This window comes from Heterodontus francisci, chromosome 20 (genome assembly GCF_036365525.1).
Source record: "Heterodontus francisci isolate sHetFra1 chromosome 20, sHetFra1.hap1, whole genome shotgun sequence".
In the NCBI taxonomy this organism is placed as follows: Eukaryota; Metazoa; Chordata; class Chondrichthyes; order Heterodontiformes; family Heterodontidae; genus Heterodontus; species Heterodontus francisci.
The window spans coordinates 75,648,936-75,670,294 of NC_090390.1; the positions used below are offsets into that span (position 1 = coordinate 75,648,936).

The 21,359-nt window shown below is 44.7% G+C and overlaps 1 protein-coding gene across 2 annotated transcripts in view; it reads right to left on the bottom strand.

Annotated features, from left to right (window-relative positions):
- The window catches only part of cfap58 (cilia and flagella associated protein 58), a 224,973-nt gene that overhangs the window by 163,410 nt on the left and 40,204 nt on the right, over nucleotides 1-21,359 (bottom strand). For both annotated transcript variants that reach the window (XM_068053026.1, XM_068053027.1), the window contains exons 6-9: nucleotides 20,430-20,567; nucleotides 16,995-17,154; nucleotides 10,035-10,117; nucleotides 4,081-4,272 (exon numbers count right to left, since the gene is read on the bottom strand). In XM_068053026.1, the coding sequence (XP_067909127.1) occupies nucleotides 4,081-4,272; nucleotides 10,035-10,117; nucleotides 16,995-17,154; nucleotides 20,430-20,567 (573 nt within the window). The remainder of the gene's footprint in view (nucleotides 1-4,080; nucleotides 4,273-10,034; nucleotides 10,118-16,994; nucleotides 17,155-20,429; nucleotides 20,568-21,359) is intronic.

Consider the following 21,359-nt stretch of genomic DNA (forward strand, 5'->3'; position numbering starts at 1 on the left):
TAGGCCTACAGGCCTTCCCTCCCTGCCTGCCTGGGTGTGAGTGCAGCCAAAGTCTGCCCTGTAGAAACATTTCCCCTCACCGCCCCCTCTTCACAGTGGTGGCCTGGCTGCTGGACCTGTGTTTTATTTAAACTTTTAAAAAGGTTGGAGAGAGGGTGCCTCCATGTTGAAGTATCCTCTCAGTTATTTACTCTCTATGCTCCTTTCAAACTGGAAGGTCTCCGATTGGCCCTCCAGCTTCATGAGCCAACACACCACCCTTAATTGGATGCCAATTGGATGTCAAAATTCCAATGAGGGACTGTTTCCCCCCACCCACCCCCGGGGGTGGTTTGGATTTAGATTTAGAGATACAGCACTGAAACAGGCCCTTCGGCCCACCGAGTCTGTGCCGACCATTAACCACCCATTTATACTAATCCTACACGAATCCCATATTCCTACCACATCCCCACCTGTCCCTATATTCCCCTACCACTTACCTATACTAGGGGCAATTTATAATGGCCAATTTACCTATCAACCTGCAAGTCTTTTGGCTGTGGGAGGAAACCGGAGCACCCGGAGGAAACCCACGCAGACACAGGGAGAACTTGCAAACTCCACACAGGCAGTACCCAGAATTGAACCCGGGTCACTGGAGCTGTGAGGCTGCGGTGCTAACCACTGCGCCGGAAATTGTCCAAGCTCCGGTTTCCTGCCCCCAGCATTAAAATCCAAGCTTCTGTATCTCTAATTAGGACCGATTACCCAAATAGAGACTCTGGAGAGGAGGGGTAGTCATAAGGAGGAGATATCTAGAAATAATGGGCCCACAGCCCCTGATTTTACACGGAATATACAGCACAGAAACAGGCCATTTGGTCCAACTAGTCTGTGCTGATATTTATATGCAACATGAGTCTCCTCCCATTCTATCTACTTCATCTTAGCATGTCTCTAATGTCTCTATATTTCCTTTTCTCACATGTACTTGTCTAGTTTCCTTTCGAAAACATCAAAGCTATTTGCCTTAACCACTTTCTGTAGTAGCAAGTTCCACATTCTAATCGCCCCAAGTAAAAAAAATTCTCCTTATTTCTATTCAATTTAATAGTAACTACCTTGTATTTAGATTCTCTGTGTCCATTCATTTAAACAAATGGAAAATTAGGCACCATAGGCTTGCCAGGCTGGTCTGTGCTCCCTGCTAGTGGCTCTCCTCTGCGGGGTGTGTCTAACTGGTGAAGTGGCCATGTTTTACACAAAGGGCCAAACTCTATTGTGTCAGGAGGGATCCTAATCTCCAAAAACAGTTGGGTTTGGGGACTAACACAGACTAGTTGGACCAAATGGCCTGTTTCTGTGCTGTATATTCTTTCTAAAATCAGGGGTTGTGGGCCCATAATTTCCTGACATCTCCTTATGACTACCCCTCCTCTCCAGAGTGTCTGTTCAGGTAAGCATTCCTAATTAGAGATACAAAAGAGTTCTGAAGGAGGGTCACTGACCTGAAACGTTAACTCTGCTTCTCTCTCCACAGATGCTGCCAGACCTGTTGAGTATTTCCAGTGTTTCTTGTTTTTATTTCAGATTTCCAGCATCCGCAGTATTTTGCTTTTATTAGAGATACAGAAGGTTGGAGTTTAATCTGAATCCCAACCCTGACCTGGCCAGTTCTCATTTTAAGAGGCTGGACGTGGAACGGGCCATTTAAATATTATAATGAGGTTGTGTGCCTCATATTAAACCACCATTTTAAATTGAACCCTGGCCAGTTTAGTTTTCTGGGCATCAGGAAACCTAGTAGCTAAAGGGAGGGGAGGACTACTGGATCCAGGAGTTAAATGCCTTTCCGCTTACCTGCTGGATCCAGCTTACTACTTCACCCACCACAGGTGATCTGGAAAACCCCAATCTCCCTCCGACTCTTCTGATCTCCCCTCCATTCTCAAGGCCCCCCCCCATATCCTCCCTCTCCCCGAAGCCTCCAATCTCCTCCACCACGAATCTGCCGATCTTCCCAAGACCTTTAAATCCCTCACCGACCCTTCCAATCTCCTCCCTGAGGCATTTCTGATCTACCCCACCATGGCATCTCGGATCTCCTCTCCCCCTGTCCTTTCCAATCAGCCACCACTGACCTTCTGATTTACTCCTCAACGCTTCCAATCTCCACCCCCCCCCCGCAACTCTTCCGATCTACCCATGCCACCCCCCACCCCAAGGCCTCCAATCACCTCCAACATCCGATCCCTTCTAATTCCAGCTTTCCTGGCCTCAAAACAGCTCACCCCACTCCCTCCCCACCTCAGAGTTAACATCCAGCCATGAAAAGAGAGTAAAGCCTAAAATCAAATCAAGAAATAGCTTTTGGGTGATGCCAAGGTTGTGTTTTAAAAGCCTGTGGCTTATAGGAGGAAGAGAAACTGAGGTAGGGAAAGAGTGTGAGGACTCCGTACCTGTGAATTGAATGATACCACCAGGTAACGTTTTGGCATGAATCTGATGCAATGTTCAGTTTGCTGTCCACCATCTTAACAAGACAGATGAACCCCAAACTCTGCCATATTCCATGTGACGCCTCCCTGTGCTGTATCCTTATGATCATTTTGAATGAGAATATGAATTAATGCCATTCTTCAGGTCAGTATTCAGCTATTCCTCATGGTAGACTAAAGATTACAGAGCCTCATTTAAATAATGAGCAGCTCTGAAGCGTTTGGCATCTGTATTTTTTCAGCAAATTAAACCATAAGAAAGAACTATGATGACTTAACATCCTTTCACCTGTTTCAATGTGCTAATTTTTGAATATTTATGCTGTAAAAGGAAATGTGTGCTGCAATAGATATCATTAAGATTTAAATTATCTGACATTAAGGCCCTCTCTAAACAGCCAGTGTCTTTTTTTCCATTTTAACATTAAGGTTTAAAAAAAAGCAAAGTTATCTTGCTGGCCTTGATTGGACTGCCAATTGGAATCTAACTACAAACAATTAGGTTATTCTGGGATGTATTATGCTTCAGTAGTCTTGAAAATAAAAAGCTAGGCTTTACTGAATTTCAACCAATGCAGCAATGAGAGTGGTCTAACTGGTTTTAGCGATCCCAGAACATGGCAGAAAAAAAGTCAGCCTTTCTACTTGTGACCATTACTCAGCTGGAACAGCAAGTGTGGGGATATGATTAGCTCACTACAACACTCCATGATTTAACAGACTGTCAACGCCACCTTTACAGCTTCACATGAGCAACTAGTCACTTGGGTGAGGCACTGAGAGCCACAACTGCTGTGTAACCACACACCCCAACCATATCACTGCCATCTGAAGAATTGAAGTAAAAGGATTTTTTTTTTTTAAGAAAGATTGGAAATCGGGGGTGAGGGGAGGAATGTTTAAACAGGCGGTGTTTAAATAAAATTGATTACGCAGCTGGAAAATGCAGGAGGCAAATCATTAGTCAGGCCACAGTTCCTTGCTGTTGAAGTCAATGAGGAACCTGGCTTTAAGCAATTACTGACCCTGGTAAGCTAAGAGTGGTAGAATCCCACACAACTAAAATTAGAATGGCCAGATTACATTGTAATATTGTATTTTTACACAGCTTTCAAAAAACATCTCTTCACAGTCACTGGTTTTGCCCTCCTGTTGGTAAATTAGCCCTCGTTTACTGGCAACAGTGAAAGCAACAGCCAAAAAATATGGTTGCCAACTATCACCTAACTTACTGTCGCCAGAATTTATTGAGGTGGGGAAACAAACCTCTGGAGGCACATCAAAATTCTGAGTTTCATCTAAAGGTGGTATTTTTGCAATTACATCATTTATAGGAGTTCAGTCCCTAGCACAAATGAGGTACTGCACATCCTGAGTTTATTACTCATCATCCATCGTTAGTTCAGCTTCCACTGTGATTCAGTTCTCCCTCTAACTCTGTTCTTTGCCAAGTTAATGTTTAATTCATTCTGGTTTTGATTTTCTCTCATCAAAAAAAAAAGAGTTAATACTGACATTCAATTGGAGACCAGCATTTGCAAGTACTATGTTTCTTATAGCCTCCTAACTGTGTTAACTTAATTTACTGCTATGGACTAACCTTCTGTGTAAGATCACTGGCTTCGTTGATGTATCGGTCCCTCTCTTTTTCCAGGTGGAAAATAATTTTCCTCTGCTTCTGCGCCTCAAGATTGTAGTTTTGAATTTCCTGTTCTAGGACCTTCTTAGACTGTTCGTGAATTTTGACCAAGTTCATTTGTTTCTCGGTGGCACTTACTGCCTTCAGCATATTCTAAGGAAAAGGAAAACATGACCATTGTTATTTTCCTACACACCCCTCAGCGAAAGGTTTAAGAAGTCAATTAGCCCACCACTGACACAGAGAGAGACCTCAAACAAAAACCCTATGTGTGGTAAAAGTGATGTTTTGTTACGAAATGAAAATCTCAGCCTTTCTCAACTTAACAGTGTATATTTTCTCGGAGTCTATCCACCTAAATTGCATTCAATGGGCAAAACAGCAAAGGAGCTCTTTTTTAGCTGGTTGACTCATGACAGGTCTCCATAAGGATACATTTGCTTAAAGTATTTTATCCAGACTGTTTAATTCAAACATTTTCATAGCAAAGTCACAAAAACCCTCAGAATCTAATCTTGAAGGCAAACATGGAAATCTATATAAAACAGCAATTATCCATCAATATTAACATTATCATATCTCGTTGTGCATTTTGTCAACATCTTCCGTTATAACATCCTTTGTCCATATTTATACTGGAAAATGCTTATACAAACTTGTCGTGCTGTTCCTAAATCCTCCTGCTCATGGAAAATGTTGCAGTGGCTCCACAGGCACAATTATCGTGTGACAAGTTTACATATACCTATGTTTATAATGAAACTTGCCAAAGAACTTATAATGGAAATATATATTAAAAACGGCATCTAAATTACATCTGTTCTGTTCCAAGATCCCCCCCATCTTCTAACCCCTCTTCACCTTAAGAGGGCATTTAGTTTCGACTCTCCATGAGCACGGACATTGGCTTGTATGACGTATATGTATGGCATCAGTCCATCTCGGGAGATGGACTGCGCCTGGGGTGTACGTCACTTCTCGATTGAACATAGTCTGTTGTGGCTGTACAGGCTGACTCATGAATGGCAATCCCTTCCACAGCTGGCACAATGAATAGCTTTGGCCCAAAGTTGACTGGTGTTTCTTTCCTTCTCTTTTCCGCCATCTAGTCGTTTCTTTTGTCCTCTGCTTTTTCCACGCCCTTCCCGACTGCCATTCTCCAGGAACTCTGGTCAATAGCAAGAACTTCCTATGCATTGTCACTGATCCCAGTCAACTGGAGGTCTCGCTTGCAGCACATCCTTGTCTCGCAAGAGTGAGCTACCGGTTGGTCTCGTGTCTATAGCAAGCTCGCTATAGAGCATGTCTTTGGGGATGTAGTGGGCATCCATTCGGCTCATTAGCCAGTACCATATTAAAAATCTTACATTTGCACGCACTGTGAACTGAATTTTCGGGTCCCCCAAGACAGGAATGGAGGCAGAGGCGACCCAGGCTGGTGAGTCAGTTTCAGGATGCCATTCCCGGTGACAGCAATATTAACCAGTGTGGGGTAGGGTGGGACAGGGATCCCACTCTCCTCCCCATTGAGGAGAATTAAAGTATTTAAAAAGCTCGTTAAGAGCTTGTTGGAGGGGGAGGGCGGAATTTTGAAGGGGGCACATGGGTTTCAGGTGGTGTTTGTTGCAGATCTGCTGAAGGGAGGTGGGTAGAGTGGGGAACCAGTCGTGGCAGCCCCAGAGCATCAACCCGTCCCTATTAATGAGTCAGTGGGGCAAAGGGAGACTCAGCACTTGGTGAGAAGGTGCCCGAGGCACTGCGCAGGTGGCAGAAAGAATGGGCACTCAGCACTCGGGCATTGAATGAAGTAATCACCCACTCCCCCCCAGCATCGCAGGGGCAAAAAAGTAGGAGACAAGGTTGCCAAGGATAATTGGGAGGCCACTTGTCCGAAAGGGAGACTGCAGCTGGCAATGCAGACACAACCGTCAGTTTTTGGGCGATAAGACGCAACACCCTCCACAGGAACCCCAAGCAACAGGAGGGCAAAGGAGAGGAAAGAGGGGCAGGAAGGCAACAGAGGACATACCTTCACCATAAGATCTACCGCTGAAAATGGAGTGACCTGGTGATGACAGAGAACCAGTGCTGCAGGAGACTGCAACTCTCCAGGCAGATGGTCACAGACATGTGTGACCTCGTCACTGAAGACCTCACACCATGCAGCACTGGTAGCCATGCTCTGCCAGTAGCCAAAGTCGCTGTGGCCTTGAACTTCTTAGCTTCTGGCTCCTTCCAAGGATCAGCTGTGGACAGCAGTGGTATCTCGCAAGCAGCTGCACACCACTGCATCTCAAAGGTCACTGATGCCCTCTTCGCCAGAGTTGGACAGTATATTCATTTCATGACAGATGCGGTCTCACAGAAACAGAAGGCATTGAGCTTTGCCGCCACTGATTCCTCCGTGCAGGACGTCATTGTTACACCCATGTGGCCATCAAGGCACCCAGAGACAGGCTAGTGAGATTCATCAACAGGAAGGGCTACCATTCCCTCAAAGTTTAACTGGTCTGTGACCACAACAACAGCTTCCTCCCTGTGTGCACTCACTTTCCTGGCAGCTTCATCTGTCGGCAGTCCAGGCTGCCTCAGATCTTCATTCCAACCCCCAAAGTGTATGGATGGATCCTATCATATATCGCTCGGAGACATGGCTACGGACTCCTCTATTGGAGCCCCAGACAGAGGCACAGAGGTGATACAACCAATGCTGCCTGCTCAGTAGGACAAACATTGAGCAGGCCATCAGGTTTTGGAAGATGGAATTCTGGCGCCTGGACTGGTAAGGTGGCACTCTCCAATACCCTCCTGCATGGGTTAGGATTACGGTCTTTGCCATTGTGGTGATCTGCTGCGCTCTCCATAACATGGTCCTCCAGAGAGTGGACCTTGAGGACGGTGAGGTCCTGGAAGGGGACAACTCATCGGGGGAGAAGCAGGAGCAGGAGGCAAGAGAGGAGCAGGAAGAGGTGACTGAGGGAAATGACACTGAACAGAGAGGTGCCCCTGCTGCAAACGAGGTGGCCTCCTCCTGCCACCCTCCAAGATGAGGACTTCCCTCCTCTCCCTCATAGCCTCCAGCATTAGATCCAGATAGGCATCAATGAATTGAGGGGGCAGCCCTGCCCCCAGTGCCAGGCCTCCAGCTCTGCTGTGACATCTCACTTCCCTGTGGAAAGCTTTGGCACAGTCAATCTCTTCCCTAGGACAATCAGCAGCCTCAGTGATGGCTGCCTTGGAAGTCTAAATCAGTCCCACACTTCATCTGGCCCACCTTCTTTCCCACCCCCACTGGCTCTAACTGGACAGGGAACCTGTCAGCATACCAATTAAGGGCTCACCCACATAAAAATCTTAACTTTAATCAGTTTCCCACTGGAGGCGGGTTTCTGACCCGAAAATAAACCTGGCTCCTGTTTCCTGCCTCCATGGCGAATATTCAGCTCTGTGTGTCAACTTTGCCATTATAAATTCCTTTGTGCAAATTTGTGATGAAAATTGTCTTTGTAAACTCTATCATTTTATTGCATCTTCCCAATAGTAATGTCAAAATATATGACTAAGTTGGAGCTAACAAAATATTTGTAGGACTGATGCCAGAGCTCCCAATCACTTACAGCATCACCTAGACAGCACACCAATGAATCAGGATTTCCTACTCTGAACCAAATTTATCCTCCTACATAGAGTGAAATTGTTCCAATTCTTTACAGATATAGTTAAAATAAAACCTGATTTACGAGGTCTAGAGACTTAGGGGCAACTTTAACCCAACTGGTATTTAATGAAGGTGATGGGGATCTCACCCACTGGCTGAAAAGTCAGCGAAAGGCCCATGTCGCCCCCTTTGGGGAAGGCCCGCTGTATTACGTGCAAATCAGAAAATTAAGTGGGCAGCAGCAGGCCTTCCCCAGGAGGAGGACCCCAGGGACAGAAGTCACGCCCACAGAGAGCTGCTGGCCAGAGGCCTGCAGCTCTTTTACTCAGCAGCGCCACCATGGAGGCAGTGGCTGCTGCTGGCAATGCACCCATCCAAGGCCCAGGATCGTAGATGGATCCAGGCCACAGGTGAATAATGCTGGGAGGGGTTTTGCAGGGTGGGGGTCGTGAGGGAGGGTGTTGTAGGGGGGTCAGCTCTCAGTGGACTTCCCCTTTCCTGATACTGGGTCCTTCGATCAAACGCTAAGTGCATTTGAACGTGGGACACCCACCCACCCCACCCCAGCTGGGAGCTGGCAAGCGAACGGCACAGGTCCAAGGGCCTTCCCACCACAGACTTTTTTGGGGTGGAAGCGGGAAGGTGGCATGCTCCCCATCTGCCACCATCGCGCCCAATTAAATGCTCTTCCCACCTTCAAACTTGCCATGGGGGGAGGGAAAGAGCATAAAATCCAGCCCATTGTGGGGGGGGGGGGAACCCAAGGGATCAGGTGGAAAGCTGATTTTATACCCTGCCCAATTTTACTCTCCTTTGAAGTCAACGAGGGTCCTGGTAAGTTAGATTAAAATTGCCCTCAGAAAAATTGGATTATAACCACAGGCAATGGGATGAGCCAGGCCTTACAAAAGTTCTACTCCATTGAACTCTCTGCTTTTCATTTTCAGATAGCTGAAAGGTCATTAAGGCTCCATGACAATGTGGCAGGAATGGGGGCCATGTTTGAAGGAACTTCTCCTGAGACACAGGGAGTGTGTATTACACTCAGAATTGGCTATATTCCACAAATTTTGTGCCCAGGCAGAAAATGAAAATATTTGTACTTTACACCACAGCACTGGAACACATAGTTGTGCAGTATTGGATTGGATTGCAATTGGTCGAACAAGAACCCAAAAGAATTTTTACCAGGAATCCAAAGACACAAATAATAGTTCCATGATTCTGTACTCCAAGTAGACGACATGCCCAGTAATAGCCACTTCCCATCCCCAGAAAGGGAGCATTCTGCAGAAAATGTTTACATCTATGCTTGAATTTTCAATATGCCCTCCTCAAGGCTAAGCTGTACACCTAGTATCTCAATTCTTTAAACATACCCTTTTGTATTAGTGACATTATAAGTACAGTAAGAGTATTTCCTAGGTTAACAAAACTGTAATGACATTCTTAAAGCACATTTAAGATCTTACCAAAAGTAGTTATCAGAAGAAATCTTAATATGTTTATTGTTTAGGAACACAAATGGGTAAATTTATCAATCCTCCATTCCTAATAGGGAGCCATACTCAAAATGAAGCAAGACTCAATGAATTGCCCCTACAGTGTTGTAGCTCAATCCCTGACTCTTGCTGTCTTTTGAATGCAAAGTACATGGAATTATTTTATAACAGAGGAAATTTCCCCGTTATAACTAAAGAGAGAGAGAAAAGACTTGCATTTATTTAGCACCTTTCACAGCCACCGGATGTCTCAAGCACTTAACAGCCAATGAAATATTTTTTGAAGTGTAGTCATTGCAATAGCAGACGAAACAAGAAAAAAATAAATTGAAGAACGACAGTTGTGGACAATTGTTGATCTTCATACAACAGTTCAGCAGTTGGAATAAATGCAGCCACAATGGGGTGATTGTTGGTGACTCCCCAACCAGAAGTTAACAAGACAGCTCATCCTCCTTCACAATGTTGCTCAGCTGTTACGTCCTATATTTTTAAAAAGACAGTAATTCCACCTTGAAGTTCTTCTGCCATTAATAAAAGGTGGTCAAAAGGAATTATTTGGCTAAATGCTTTGTTACAAACTGCTGCTCACCATCTATTAACCTGTATGTATTTAGACGGATCACATTTTTGTGCTTCATTAAGAACTGAAATACTTGCCCAGTGCTGTTTATCTGCTGTTGGAACAAACTTAAAAACTTTTTTAATTCCAGATATTTTGCAACTTTAACAATGTTACATATCGATATGCTTACCTTATTCAAAATGTCTCGTTCCCTCACCAGCTCATCAGTCGCTTTCTTATCAAGATCAGCCTGCTTTTTAGTAGATTCCAGTTCTGAAGAGGAAAGTGGGGGAGAAATTAGAGACTTTACAATGGTTACTTTCAAAATATAAACAGAGAATCAAATCATCCCCTGTAACTGAAAAGAGAAAGTAACAGTGCATATATGCCCAGATATACAAATGAATATGCAATTCCAGTAGGGAAGGAGGATCCAGGCTTCATATCCAATCGTATACAAAGCTCATTGTTTGATACAGCTCAAACTAACCTTATATGTATGTACAAACATGTTTTTAAAAATCTATGGCAGAAAGGTTCCTGCATATCCTTTCATGCAGTGGTAAAGTTCAAAGTCCAGCACTGTAATTACTAAATGGTAACTTTCCTCGTGACTCGGTTCCAGCTCCCAGCGTTGATTTTAAATCTCTCCTTCCTGAATACAGTCTACTGGACTGACTCAGGATCTTAAAACATCAGTTGAAGCCTGGGATGAATTTGGTAATGAGAACAAAGACCTGCCAGTTATCACTAACAACCCTATAAAGGAAACAGGAAGGCACACATCTCTGCAAACATCAACAGCATGCTTTGCATCCAGTGATTCCTACTATCTTAGTTGCAACTATACATATAGACACACTATATATGTCTACACACAAGGTTTACCTGGAGCCTCAGGCAGATGATTAGAACCCCCATGGAAATTCAACCCGACAACCATGTTATCACAGCAGGACACAAAAAGTATCACTATGTTAGCAACAGAGCATGTTTTCAAAATCACTATTTCAATATACAATGGAACTTACATTCTTCTTCATAATGGAGTGATTGAAAGTCCGCAAATTTTAGTTTTGTACATATGCCGCACCAATATCCTGGACATGGAATCATAGCAAAATATATAACCTAAACTGAACGTAATCTTTCCTGGTTGGTGAGAGTGTTTTGTGCCAGTGCTAGTGGGTTGCACAATAGGCAACGCTTAGTCAAAACTGGGAAAACGTGAGTGGATAATTGGAAAGGTGAGGAATCAGAGGGAAGGTCCGCCATACTGGGATAAAAACTTCTTCAATTTACAAAATGGTGGGAGAGGCGGTGAAATTTCAACCCTTCCACCCAGCAGAAATCAGGGCGACAGCACCCAAGAATGGTTGGCAATGATGCACCATTGTTGGCCTTGGCAATGTTCAAATTTATAATGCAAGTTAGAGTCCTGTGGCATACAAAGGACCCCAGTTACCACTTTTGGACTCAACTGGGCACATTCCAAGCAATATCAGTTGGCAGCCCTGTAGAAGTGAACCTAAAAGGTTTGTTTGTTCTACTTTAGTTTTGTTTGGGGTGTGAGGAGCAGGAGTCCTTTACCAGCTTCACAAAATGCACCAGGACCGCTGTATGGCTCTGCATCCCCTCATCCCCAGACATTTGGGACCCCAACTCCAGATATTGGGGCCACACCCCACCCTCCACACAACAGGCCCCTCCCCCCACCCACCAGACATCTGGGGTATTACCCACTGTTAATAATAAGACATACATAAAACTGCTTCCTTATAGATGTTGTCAGGATCTAAAATTTGAATGTTAAGTGCAGTTAAGTGGTAGCAAACACGCTGCCTTCACAACCAAATGAATATCATGACAATTTACCTTCTCTATTTGCTAGTCTTTATAAACAAATACTCATCTATAAATCTGACTTTGGCTACTTGCATTGTAAGATTATTTATCCAGTCATTTGAAATAGGATGGATGGGCAGAGTGTTTCACACAAAGGGTGGTATAGCCCAGGCTCATATTGGCAAATTCAAGAGGCAATAGGATAATTTATGGCAAAAGAAATAGTTGAGGGGTATAAGAGATAGTGTATAGCATAGTATTTTTTTGGACCGTTGAGGCTGAAAATATCATTTCATATTTACCATAATAAATGCACTATATAGATACAAGGCTTTTTTTTATTTTTTAATGGGATGTGGGTGTCACTGGCTAGGCCAGCATTTATTGTCCATCACTAACTGCACTTGAGAAGGTAGTGGTGAGTTGTTATTGTTGTTGTACATTCTTATATAAATTGTGCCTTTCATATTAAACTTCTACAAAGTTTTTTTTGTATTTCCCACTCTGGGGTGAATTTTACACTGTCTCAGCGAGTCGGATGGTGGCATGGGGGCGGTGCAAAATTGAGCGGGAGGCTCTGGGAGACATACCCGCCCCGCTCCTGCCTCCAATCAACTTTACAGCGGTCGGGTGGCAGGGGGTGGGGGGGGGGGGGGAACAAACGGCCCACCCACCTGAGACCAATCAAGGCCCTTAAGTGACCACTTAAGGATCCTTGCCCGCCTCCACGGGTACGTTACCCATGGCAAGCGGGCATGCTAGGGACGTGAAAGGCCGCCCAGTGATAGCTACCGGCCTTTCTGCACCCCAGGGACAGGGGGGGCCATGGCAGTCGGGCACAGAGTGCCTGATTGAGGGCCGTCCCCACCTCCCAACCCACCCCTGGGACCCAAGATGCCCCCTCCCCCCCAAACGACCACTCCAGCCTCACCAGGGAAGGACCGATCCCCCTGGTGAGGCAAGCCCAACTTATCTCCAGGCTCCATGGCGTCGGCTGGGCTGAAGTGGGTGGAATCCCCGCCTCGGGTCAATTAAAACCCAGGGATCCATAAAATACGGGACGGATCCCCGGGCTTGACGGAAGCACGTTCGCCACCAACTTTTACGTCCGTGGCAAATTCCCATCCACCTAAGGTAAAATCCAGCCCCCTATGTTCATTAAGTTGAAAGATGTCCATGTCCACTTAGTATTTCAGGCACCAAGTGTCAGCATCAAGAACATGAAGGTCACACTGTCAGATGCTGCAAAAAGCTGATTCCACTCTGCCCCAATGTATGTCAGGTGCACTGTAAGAAAAATGCCTCAGGGCTCCAGTGAGATATTCCTGTTCCATTTCCCGCCACAACCACTCATGGGCTTTTCTGACTGACTGCCAATTAAGTGCCCAATTAGAAGAAATTTCATATGATATGGCCACTAGGAACTAGATATAGGACTCTTACGGTCAGTAAACAGCACAACCTTTCATTTCAACAGCCAAGCCGGGATAAGAATCCAAATCCCAAAGGTGCAGAGCCAGTGTCTAAAGCGGCATCCGGTTTCATAAATGCTATTTGTGTTAATGCTCTTCATTGTAAACCTTTTGCCTCACATTATTCAAAACAAAAATCATGTTTAAAAATAGATGTTTGGCGATATAATGCTAAGGTGCAAAGAGGTTATAAATAAAAGTATTTATGACCTATACATATTTTTATCCAGGATCTTGGAACATAATGGTTTATTGATACTATATCTTGAATAATAGAACAGTTTAAATCTGAACTGTTGGAGAAAACACTTTCTGATTGGATTTGAAGAAGTGTGATTCTGAATAATTTACCCCAGAGTGTAGGAAAAAACAACTTTCACTTGAGATGCACATCTCAGCAGATCTTGCTGCTGAACTACATTGAAATATTTAAACAAGTTAACTATATTTTTTGATGGCTTGGCACATTAAACTGTGGATGTGGGACTTGCATTTCATGGAGCTCATAAGTATGGTTTTTGGCCTGTTTCGATTACCAATAGCTGAATTTACAAAAGTTCTACTGTATTGATCAGTAACAAGAAACACCAGTAGTTAATCAGCTGCCAATGTTGCATTTGAAATGGTTCATCATTAAAAGTCTCCCATTTCTATGCAACAAATATTGCTTTGTTGCTCCAGAAACAGAGGCCTCGCAAAAATTTAGGAAAGTTCAAGACTCCTGACTACTAGATTTCTTATTGATAAATTGACTAAGGAATTCAGGAGCAACTTCTTTACCCAGAGATAAAAACAGAAAGTGCTGGAAATACACAGCAGATCTGGCAGCATCTGTGGAGAGAGAGGCACAGTTAATGTTTCAGGTCAGTGACCTTTCATCAGAACTGGCAAAGGTTAGAAATGTAATACGTTTAAAGCAAATAAAGCAAGGATGGGGGGGACAAAAACGAACAAAAGGGACAGTGTTGATAGGAGACAGGGGCAGAGAGATCAACTGACAAGGAGGTCATGGGGCAAAGGCAAAAGCAAAGAGAGTGTGCTAATGGTGTGAAAGACAAAGCATTAGTGCAGAGAGGGTGTTAAACGACAGAATAATGAACAGCCCTAGCCAAAAGCACAAACATGTAAAACATGACGTTGAGCTCTTCTTCTGTCGTCTTCGCCTCCGGGCTCACTTCTTTGACTGGGAGTCCTTCCCCCCCCACCAGCAGACCCATTCACCCACCTCCAGGATTCTCCCTCCACCTGAACCCCACCCTCTGGCCTCTGATCTCATCATTGAGAACTGTCGGCGAGACGTCGGCCATCTCAATTTCTCCGCTCCCCTCACTCACTCTAATCTGTCTCCCTCTGAACTTGTTTCACTCCATTCTCAGGTCTAACCCCAGCATTGTGATCAAACCTGCTGACACGGGTGGTGCTGTTGTAGTCTGGCGTACCAACCTCTACCTTGCAGAGGCAGAGCGCCAACTCTCAAACTTCTTCCTACCTCCCTCTGGACCATGACCCCACCACTGAACATCAAGCTACTGTCTACAGGACTGTCACTGACTTCAACTCCTCCAGAGAGATTTTCCCTCTACAGCTTCCAACTTCAGTCCCACAACCCCGGACAGCCCGCTTCTACCTGCTTCCCAAAATCCACACAAACAGGACTGTCCCGGCAGACCCGTCGTTTCAGCCTGTTCCTGCCCCACTAATCTTATTACTTCCAATCTTGTCTCTATTTTTCTCCCCAGGTCCAGTCTCTTCCCACCTACATCCGTGACTCTTCTGACGCCCTATGTCATTTTGACCATTTCCAGTTTCCTCTATCCCCCACCAGGACAGTTTGAGAGCTCTGCGCTTCTTCCTTAAACAGAGGGCCAACCAGTTTCCATCCACCATCATCTCCTCCGCCTGGTTGAACTTGTTCTCACATTGAACAACTTCTCCTTCAAATCCACTCATTTCCTTCAAATAAAAGGTGTTGCTATGGTACCCGCACAGATCCTAGTTATTCCTGTCTTTTTATGGGATATGTCGAACATTCCTTGTTCCAGTCCTACTCGGGCCCCCTCCCCAAACTCTTTTTTCTGGTACATTGATGACTGTATCGGTGCCGTTTCGTGCTCCTGCCCAAACTGGAAAACCTTATCAACTTTGCTTCCAATTTCCACCCTTCTCTCACCTTTACATGGGCCACCTCTGACACATCCCTTCCCTTCCTAGACTTCTATCTCTATCTCTAATATTCATTATAAGCCCAGCGACTCTTCAAATGCACTTCTTCATACCCTGCCTCCTGCAAGGACTCCATTCTTTTCTCCCACTTTCTCCATCTCCGAGGCATCTGCTCTGATGATGCAACCTTCCACAACAACGCTTCTGATATGTCTTCCTTTTTCCTCATTCGAGGATTCCCTCCACTGTGGTTGACAGGGCCCTCAACCATGTCCAGCCCATTCCCCACAGTTATGCCCTCACCCCTTCCCCTCCCTTCCAGAACCGTGACAGGGTTCGCCTTGTCGTCACTTTCCACCCCACCAGCCTCCACATCCAAAGGATTATCCTCCGCCATCTTCAACGTGATGCCATCGCCAAATTCATCTTCCCCTCCCCTGTCAGCATTCCGAAGGGATCATTCCCTCCGCGACACCCTGGTCCATTCCATTACCCCCAACACCTTGGCGCCTTCCCAAAGCACCTTCCCATGCAATAGCCGGAAGTGTAATACCTTCCCTTTTACCTCCCCTCTCCTCAATATTCAAGGCCCCAAATACTCCTTTCAGGTGAAGCAGCGATTTACTTGTACTTCTTTCCATTTAGTATAGTGTATTCGCTGCTCACAATGCGGTCGCCTCTACACTGGGAAGACCAATTGCAGATTGGGTGACCACTTTGTGGAACACCTCCGCTCAGTCAGAAAACATGTCCCTGAGCTTCCGGTTGCTTGACATTTCAACAGCCACCCCCCCCCCCCCCCCCCCCCTGCTCTTCTCATGCCCACATATCTGTCCTGGGCTTGCTGCAGTGTTCCAGTAAACATCAACACAAGCTCGAGGAACAGCACTTCATTCTCCGATTAGGTACGCTGCAGCATGATGGGCCCCCACTTTTTATTTTTACTTCATTTTATTTCGTTCCATCATTTTTTTTTAACCAAGTGTCTGCCCACTGTTTTTTTCCATGTTTGTGCTTTTGGCTAGGGCTGTTCATTATTCTGTCATTTAACACTCTCTCTGCACTCATGCTTTGTCTTTCACTTCATCAGTAGCACACTCGCTTTGCCTTTGTCCCATGACCTCCTTGTCAGTTAATCTCTCCAGCCCTCTGTCCTATCAACACCTTCTCTTTTGTTCTCTTTTTCCCCACCCCCACTTTATTTGCTTCAAACCTATTACATTTCTAACCTTTGCCAGTTCTGATGAAAGGTCATGGACCTGAAATGTTAACTCTGCTTCTCTCTCCACAGATGCTGCCAGACCTGCTGAGTATTTCCAGTACTGTTTGTTTTTATTTCAGATTTCCAGCATCTGTAGAATGTTGCTTTTATTTCTTTACCCAGAGCATGGCTAAAATTTGGAACTTGCTACCACATGGAGTAGTCAGGGTAAATAGCTTAAGGGTAAGCTAGATATTACATAAGCAAGAAAGAAATAGAAGGATATGTTGATAGGGTGAGATGAACTAAGGTAATAAGATGAGAGGAGGCTCATGTACAGCACGAACACCAGCATAGACATATTGTGCCAAATGGCCTATTTAATGTGTTATGAATACTATTATAAAGGTCAAGAAGGCTTTAATACCAGTTTGCATCACACACTATGGTTGGCAAGTAGAGCCCCTACCTTTCTCCAGGGAAGTAGTGAGACTTTTCAAAGTTTCCCGCTGATGGTCAAGCTCCAGTTTTTGTTCCTCAGTCTGATGTAACCTCCGCTGCAACACCTCCCTCACCTTGGTCAACTTAGTAACATCATGACGCAACTGAGTCACATCCTCCTCTTTGGCCTAGGTCAGATGACAGCAGTGTAATTATTTGAACAGACCAGTTTACAAAGAGGTAATGTAGGACCTTTATTCCTTCCTTTTTAATTTGTTCCCTTTATTTCTTCCGAAGGCCACAACTCACAGTGGGAGAAAATTCAGTCGAGCGTGGAGAGGACAAAGACATGACTGAAGGTTTCAGCACCAGATGGGCTGCGACAGGGCCAAATCAGGTGTGGTTACAGAAGTGGAAATAGGAAGTCCTTGTGATGAAGAACAGAGAGGGTTGGAAGCTCAGCTTGGAATTGAATAAGATGCTGAAATTATGATCAGTCTGGTAGAGTCTAAGATAATAAAAGACTTTGGGCGGCACAGTGGTTAGCACCACAGCCTCACAGCTCCAGCAACCCGGGTTCAGTTCTGGGTACTGGCTGTGTGGAGTTTGCAAGTTCTCCCTGTGACCACTTGGGTTTCTGCCGGGGTGCTCCGGTTTCCTCCCAGAGCCAAAGACTTGCAGGTTAATAGGTAAATTGGCCATGATAAATTGCCCCTAGTGTAGGTAGATGGTAGGAGAATTGAGGGAAGATGAGGATGTGGTAGGGAATATGGGATTAGTGTAGGATTAGTATAAATGGGTGGTTGTTGGTCGGCACAGACTCGGTGGGCCAAAGGGTCTGTTTCAGTGCTGTATCTATGACTTCACTTTTCATGACCTAAGGGCATCTCAAAAGCACTTTACAGCAAATTAAGTACTTTTTTTTTGAAGTGCAGTCGCTGTTGTAATGTAGGAAACACAGCAACTAATTGCACACAGTAAAGGTCCCACAAACAGCAACGAAATAATGACCAGATAATTTATTTTAGTGATGTTGGTTGAAGGATAAATATTGATCAGGAGACTGGTGGGAGAACTCCCTGCTCTTCTTTGAAAGAGTGCCATGGGATCTTTGACATCGCCCTGACAGGGGAGACAGGGCCTCAATTTAATATCTTGTTCAAAGGACAGCACCTCCGACGGTACAGTATCCCTTAGCGCTGCACTAGAGTATCAGCGTAGAATATGTGCTCACATAACTGGAATAGGACTTGAACCCACAACCTTCTGACTCAGGAGATAAGAGTTTTCTGAGCCACAGCTCACAAGTGGTGGTCAAAGTGGTCAGGGATAGGAATGGAATTGTTGGCAAGGTTATTGGGTTTGTGGCAAGGGTCAAAGGTAATGGGTTCGGCCTTCCCAATATTTAAGTGGAGGAAACTGCCACTTAAATCGCAACAAAATATCAGAGAAACAGTCTGACAACACAGACTGTGAAAGCATTGAGGTGGTGGACTATTAGAACAGGGTGTCAGCATATTTATAGAAGTTAACCCCATACATCATGACATCACTAAGGGAAGCATGCCACTTGAGGGACTCCACATGAGGCTGGAATGTGAAACCATTGATGGAAATGTTTTGGCTACAATCAGATAGGTAAGAGTGGAATTTCACTGAGCTTGTGCAAAAGGCTTCAGAGGTCAAGAAGGATGATAAAGAATAATGCACCTTAGACAAATGCACAGAGAGCATCATTATGACCTCGGTTAGGGCCATTTCAGTTCTGTGACAGGGGTGGAAACCAGATTGGAGAGATTCAAACATGGAGTTCAGGGTTCTGAAGAAGAGTCAAACCCAGCTCGAAACATCAACTCTGCTTCTCTCTCCACAGATGCTACTAGACCTGCTGAGTATTTCCAGCACTTTGTCTTTATTATGGAGTTCAGGGAAATTGATTTGGAAAGTGACAACGCATTCAAGGACTTTTGAGGCAAAAGGAAAGCTGGAGATAAGGCAGAAATTTGCAAGGGCCGAGTAGGGAGGTAATTACAGCAGGTTTCAAAGACAGCAGTGAGAATGAATTACAATGTCATCAAGTATGGGGTCCAGAAAGATTATGGATTACTAGTTCTGTAACATAACCACTGTGCAACCATAACCCTTAATTTTTATAAAGAAAAATAAGACAAATGACTTTTTTGTAGCTGCCTCCCCTGCAAGGCTGGCCTTTGCTTGAGCATTTTATAGGCACAAATATTCTGCCCTTCCCCAGGGGAAACCCTATAAATCCCAGGGCATCATCAGGGAACAAAAATTGCCATTAATGGATCTGAGCCTATTTTCCTCTCCTTTGCCCACAGGAATTGTTTGCTCCCCAGGCACACAAAATGACTCTCCCATGTCTTAGAACTAACTTAGAAGAAAGTAGTTTAATATCCCAGGCTTCCTGTTGCTTACATTTTTTTTTGTAAATTATGTCTTGGGACATGGGTGACACTAGCAAGGCCATTAAGAGTTAGCCACTTAGTGTAGGACTGAAGTCACATTTAAGGGGAGCATGTCCCTTCCCCAAAGGGCATTAGAAAACCAGTTGGGTTTTTAAAACAGTCTAGTAGCTTTCATTGTCATTTTCATCTGGTAATAACCCATGTTTATAGAATTAAATTTTACAACTTGCCAAGTGAGAATGTTGTAGACAGGACATACCTGGCCAATCTTTGGGTAGATGGCAATGTTGTGGCTGTACTGGAACAGCTTGGCTTGAGGCACAGCTAGTTCTAGAGCACAAGGCTTTAGCTCTACAGCCAGGATGTTGTCAGGCCCATAGCCTTTGCTGTATCCATATGCTCTGTTATTTCCTGATATCATGTGAAGCCAGGCATCTGTGATGGTAGGAAAGTCAGGAAGAGGCCGAGATGGATCATCCACTCAGCACTTCTGGCTGAAGATGGCCGAGAACATTTCAGCCTTGAATTTTGCACTCACATGCTGGGCTTTGCATCGTTGAGGATGGGGATGCTCCTGGGGCCTTGTCCTCCCATTAGTTGTTTACTTATTCATGAGGGGATGTGACAGGAATACAGAGCTTTAATCTGCTCCATTGGTTGTGGGATCGCTTAGCACTGCTTATAGCATGCTGCTTCTGTTGTTTCGCATTTATATAGTCCTATGTTATTGCTTCATCAGGTTGGAACCTCATTTTCACTAACGCCTGGTGTGCTCCTGGCATGCTCTTCTACAATCCTCATTGAGCCAGGGTTTGTCAACTGGCTTGATGGTAACGTTAGAGTGAGGTATACGCCAGGCCATAAGGATACAGATTGCATGCTTAATGAATGATGTTTCAGAGATGTAATGGATCTTTCAGAGAACCAGCACAGGTACAATGAGCCAATGGCCTCCTTCAGTGCTGTATTATTCTATGATGTATGATAGGGTTTACTTTATCTACTTAAGTAAAGGGAGAGAAAATAGTACCTACTTTAAGATCTGTCGTCTTCTGTTGGTTTTCATGAGTCAGTTGCTCAGTGATTACAGTTTGCTGCTCATTCTCCTGCTGGAGCTTTACAACCTTGTGGTGAAGTAGTTCCAAATCTTTTGAAGCTCTTTCATTCAAAATCTATGAATGGAAAAGAACAATTAAAACAAAAAAGTAATTATCAGGTCTGGCAGCATCTGTGAAAAGAGAAGCAGAGTTAACTTTTGGGGTCAGTGACCCTTCTTCGGAACTGACAAATATTAGAAAAGTCACAGGTTATAAGCAAGTGAGGTGGGGATGGGGCAAGAGATAACAAAGGAGAAGGTGTAGATTGGACCAGGCCACATAGCTGGCCAAAAGGTCATGGAGCAAAGGCAAACAATATGTTAATGTTGCTCCATGACCTTTTGGTCAGCTATGTGGCCTGGTCCAATCTACACCTTCTCCTTTGTTATCTCTTGCCCCACCCCCACCTCACTTGCTTATAACCTGTGACTTTTCTAATATTTGTCAGTTCCGAAGAAGGGTCACTGACCCCAAACGTTAACTCTGCTTCTCTTTTCACAGATGCTGCCAGACCTGCTGAGTGGTTCCAGCAGTTCTTGTTTTTATTTCAGATTTCCAGCATCCGCAGTATTTTGCTTTTAAAAAAGTAATTATCTCTGTCACATAGAATTGACATTCTGTGCACAATGGATTTTAAAAGAGATTCCAAAGACAACTGGGTGTTGAAGTGGGTTGGATGCTGGCCATTTGTTTTTAGGGCCTAGGCTCAAATCCAATAAAGGCCAGTAGAATGAAAGTCTCTTCTGTTTCTTAGTTGTAAAGATCCTATGTGAAATGTGGCTAACCCTCTCCTCCTACTGTGCATGGGTGCACAGCACAAAACTTCCCTAAACTGACCCAAAGTTGCCAATTTCATTCCAATTCCAG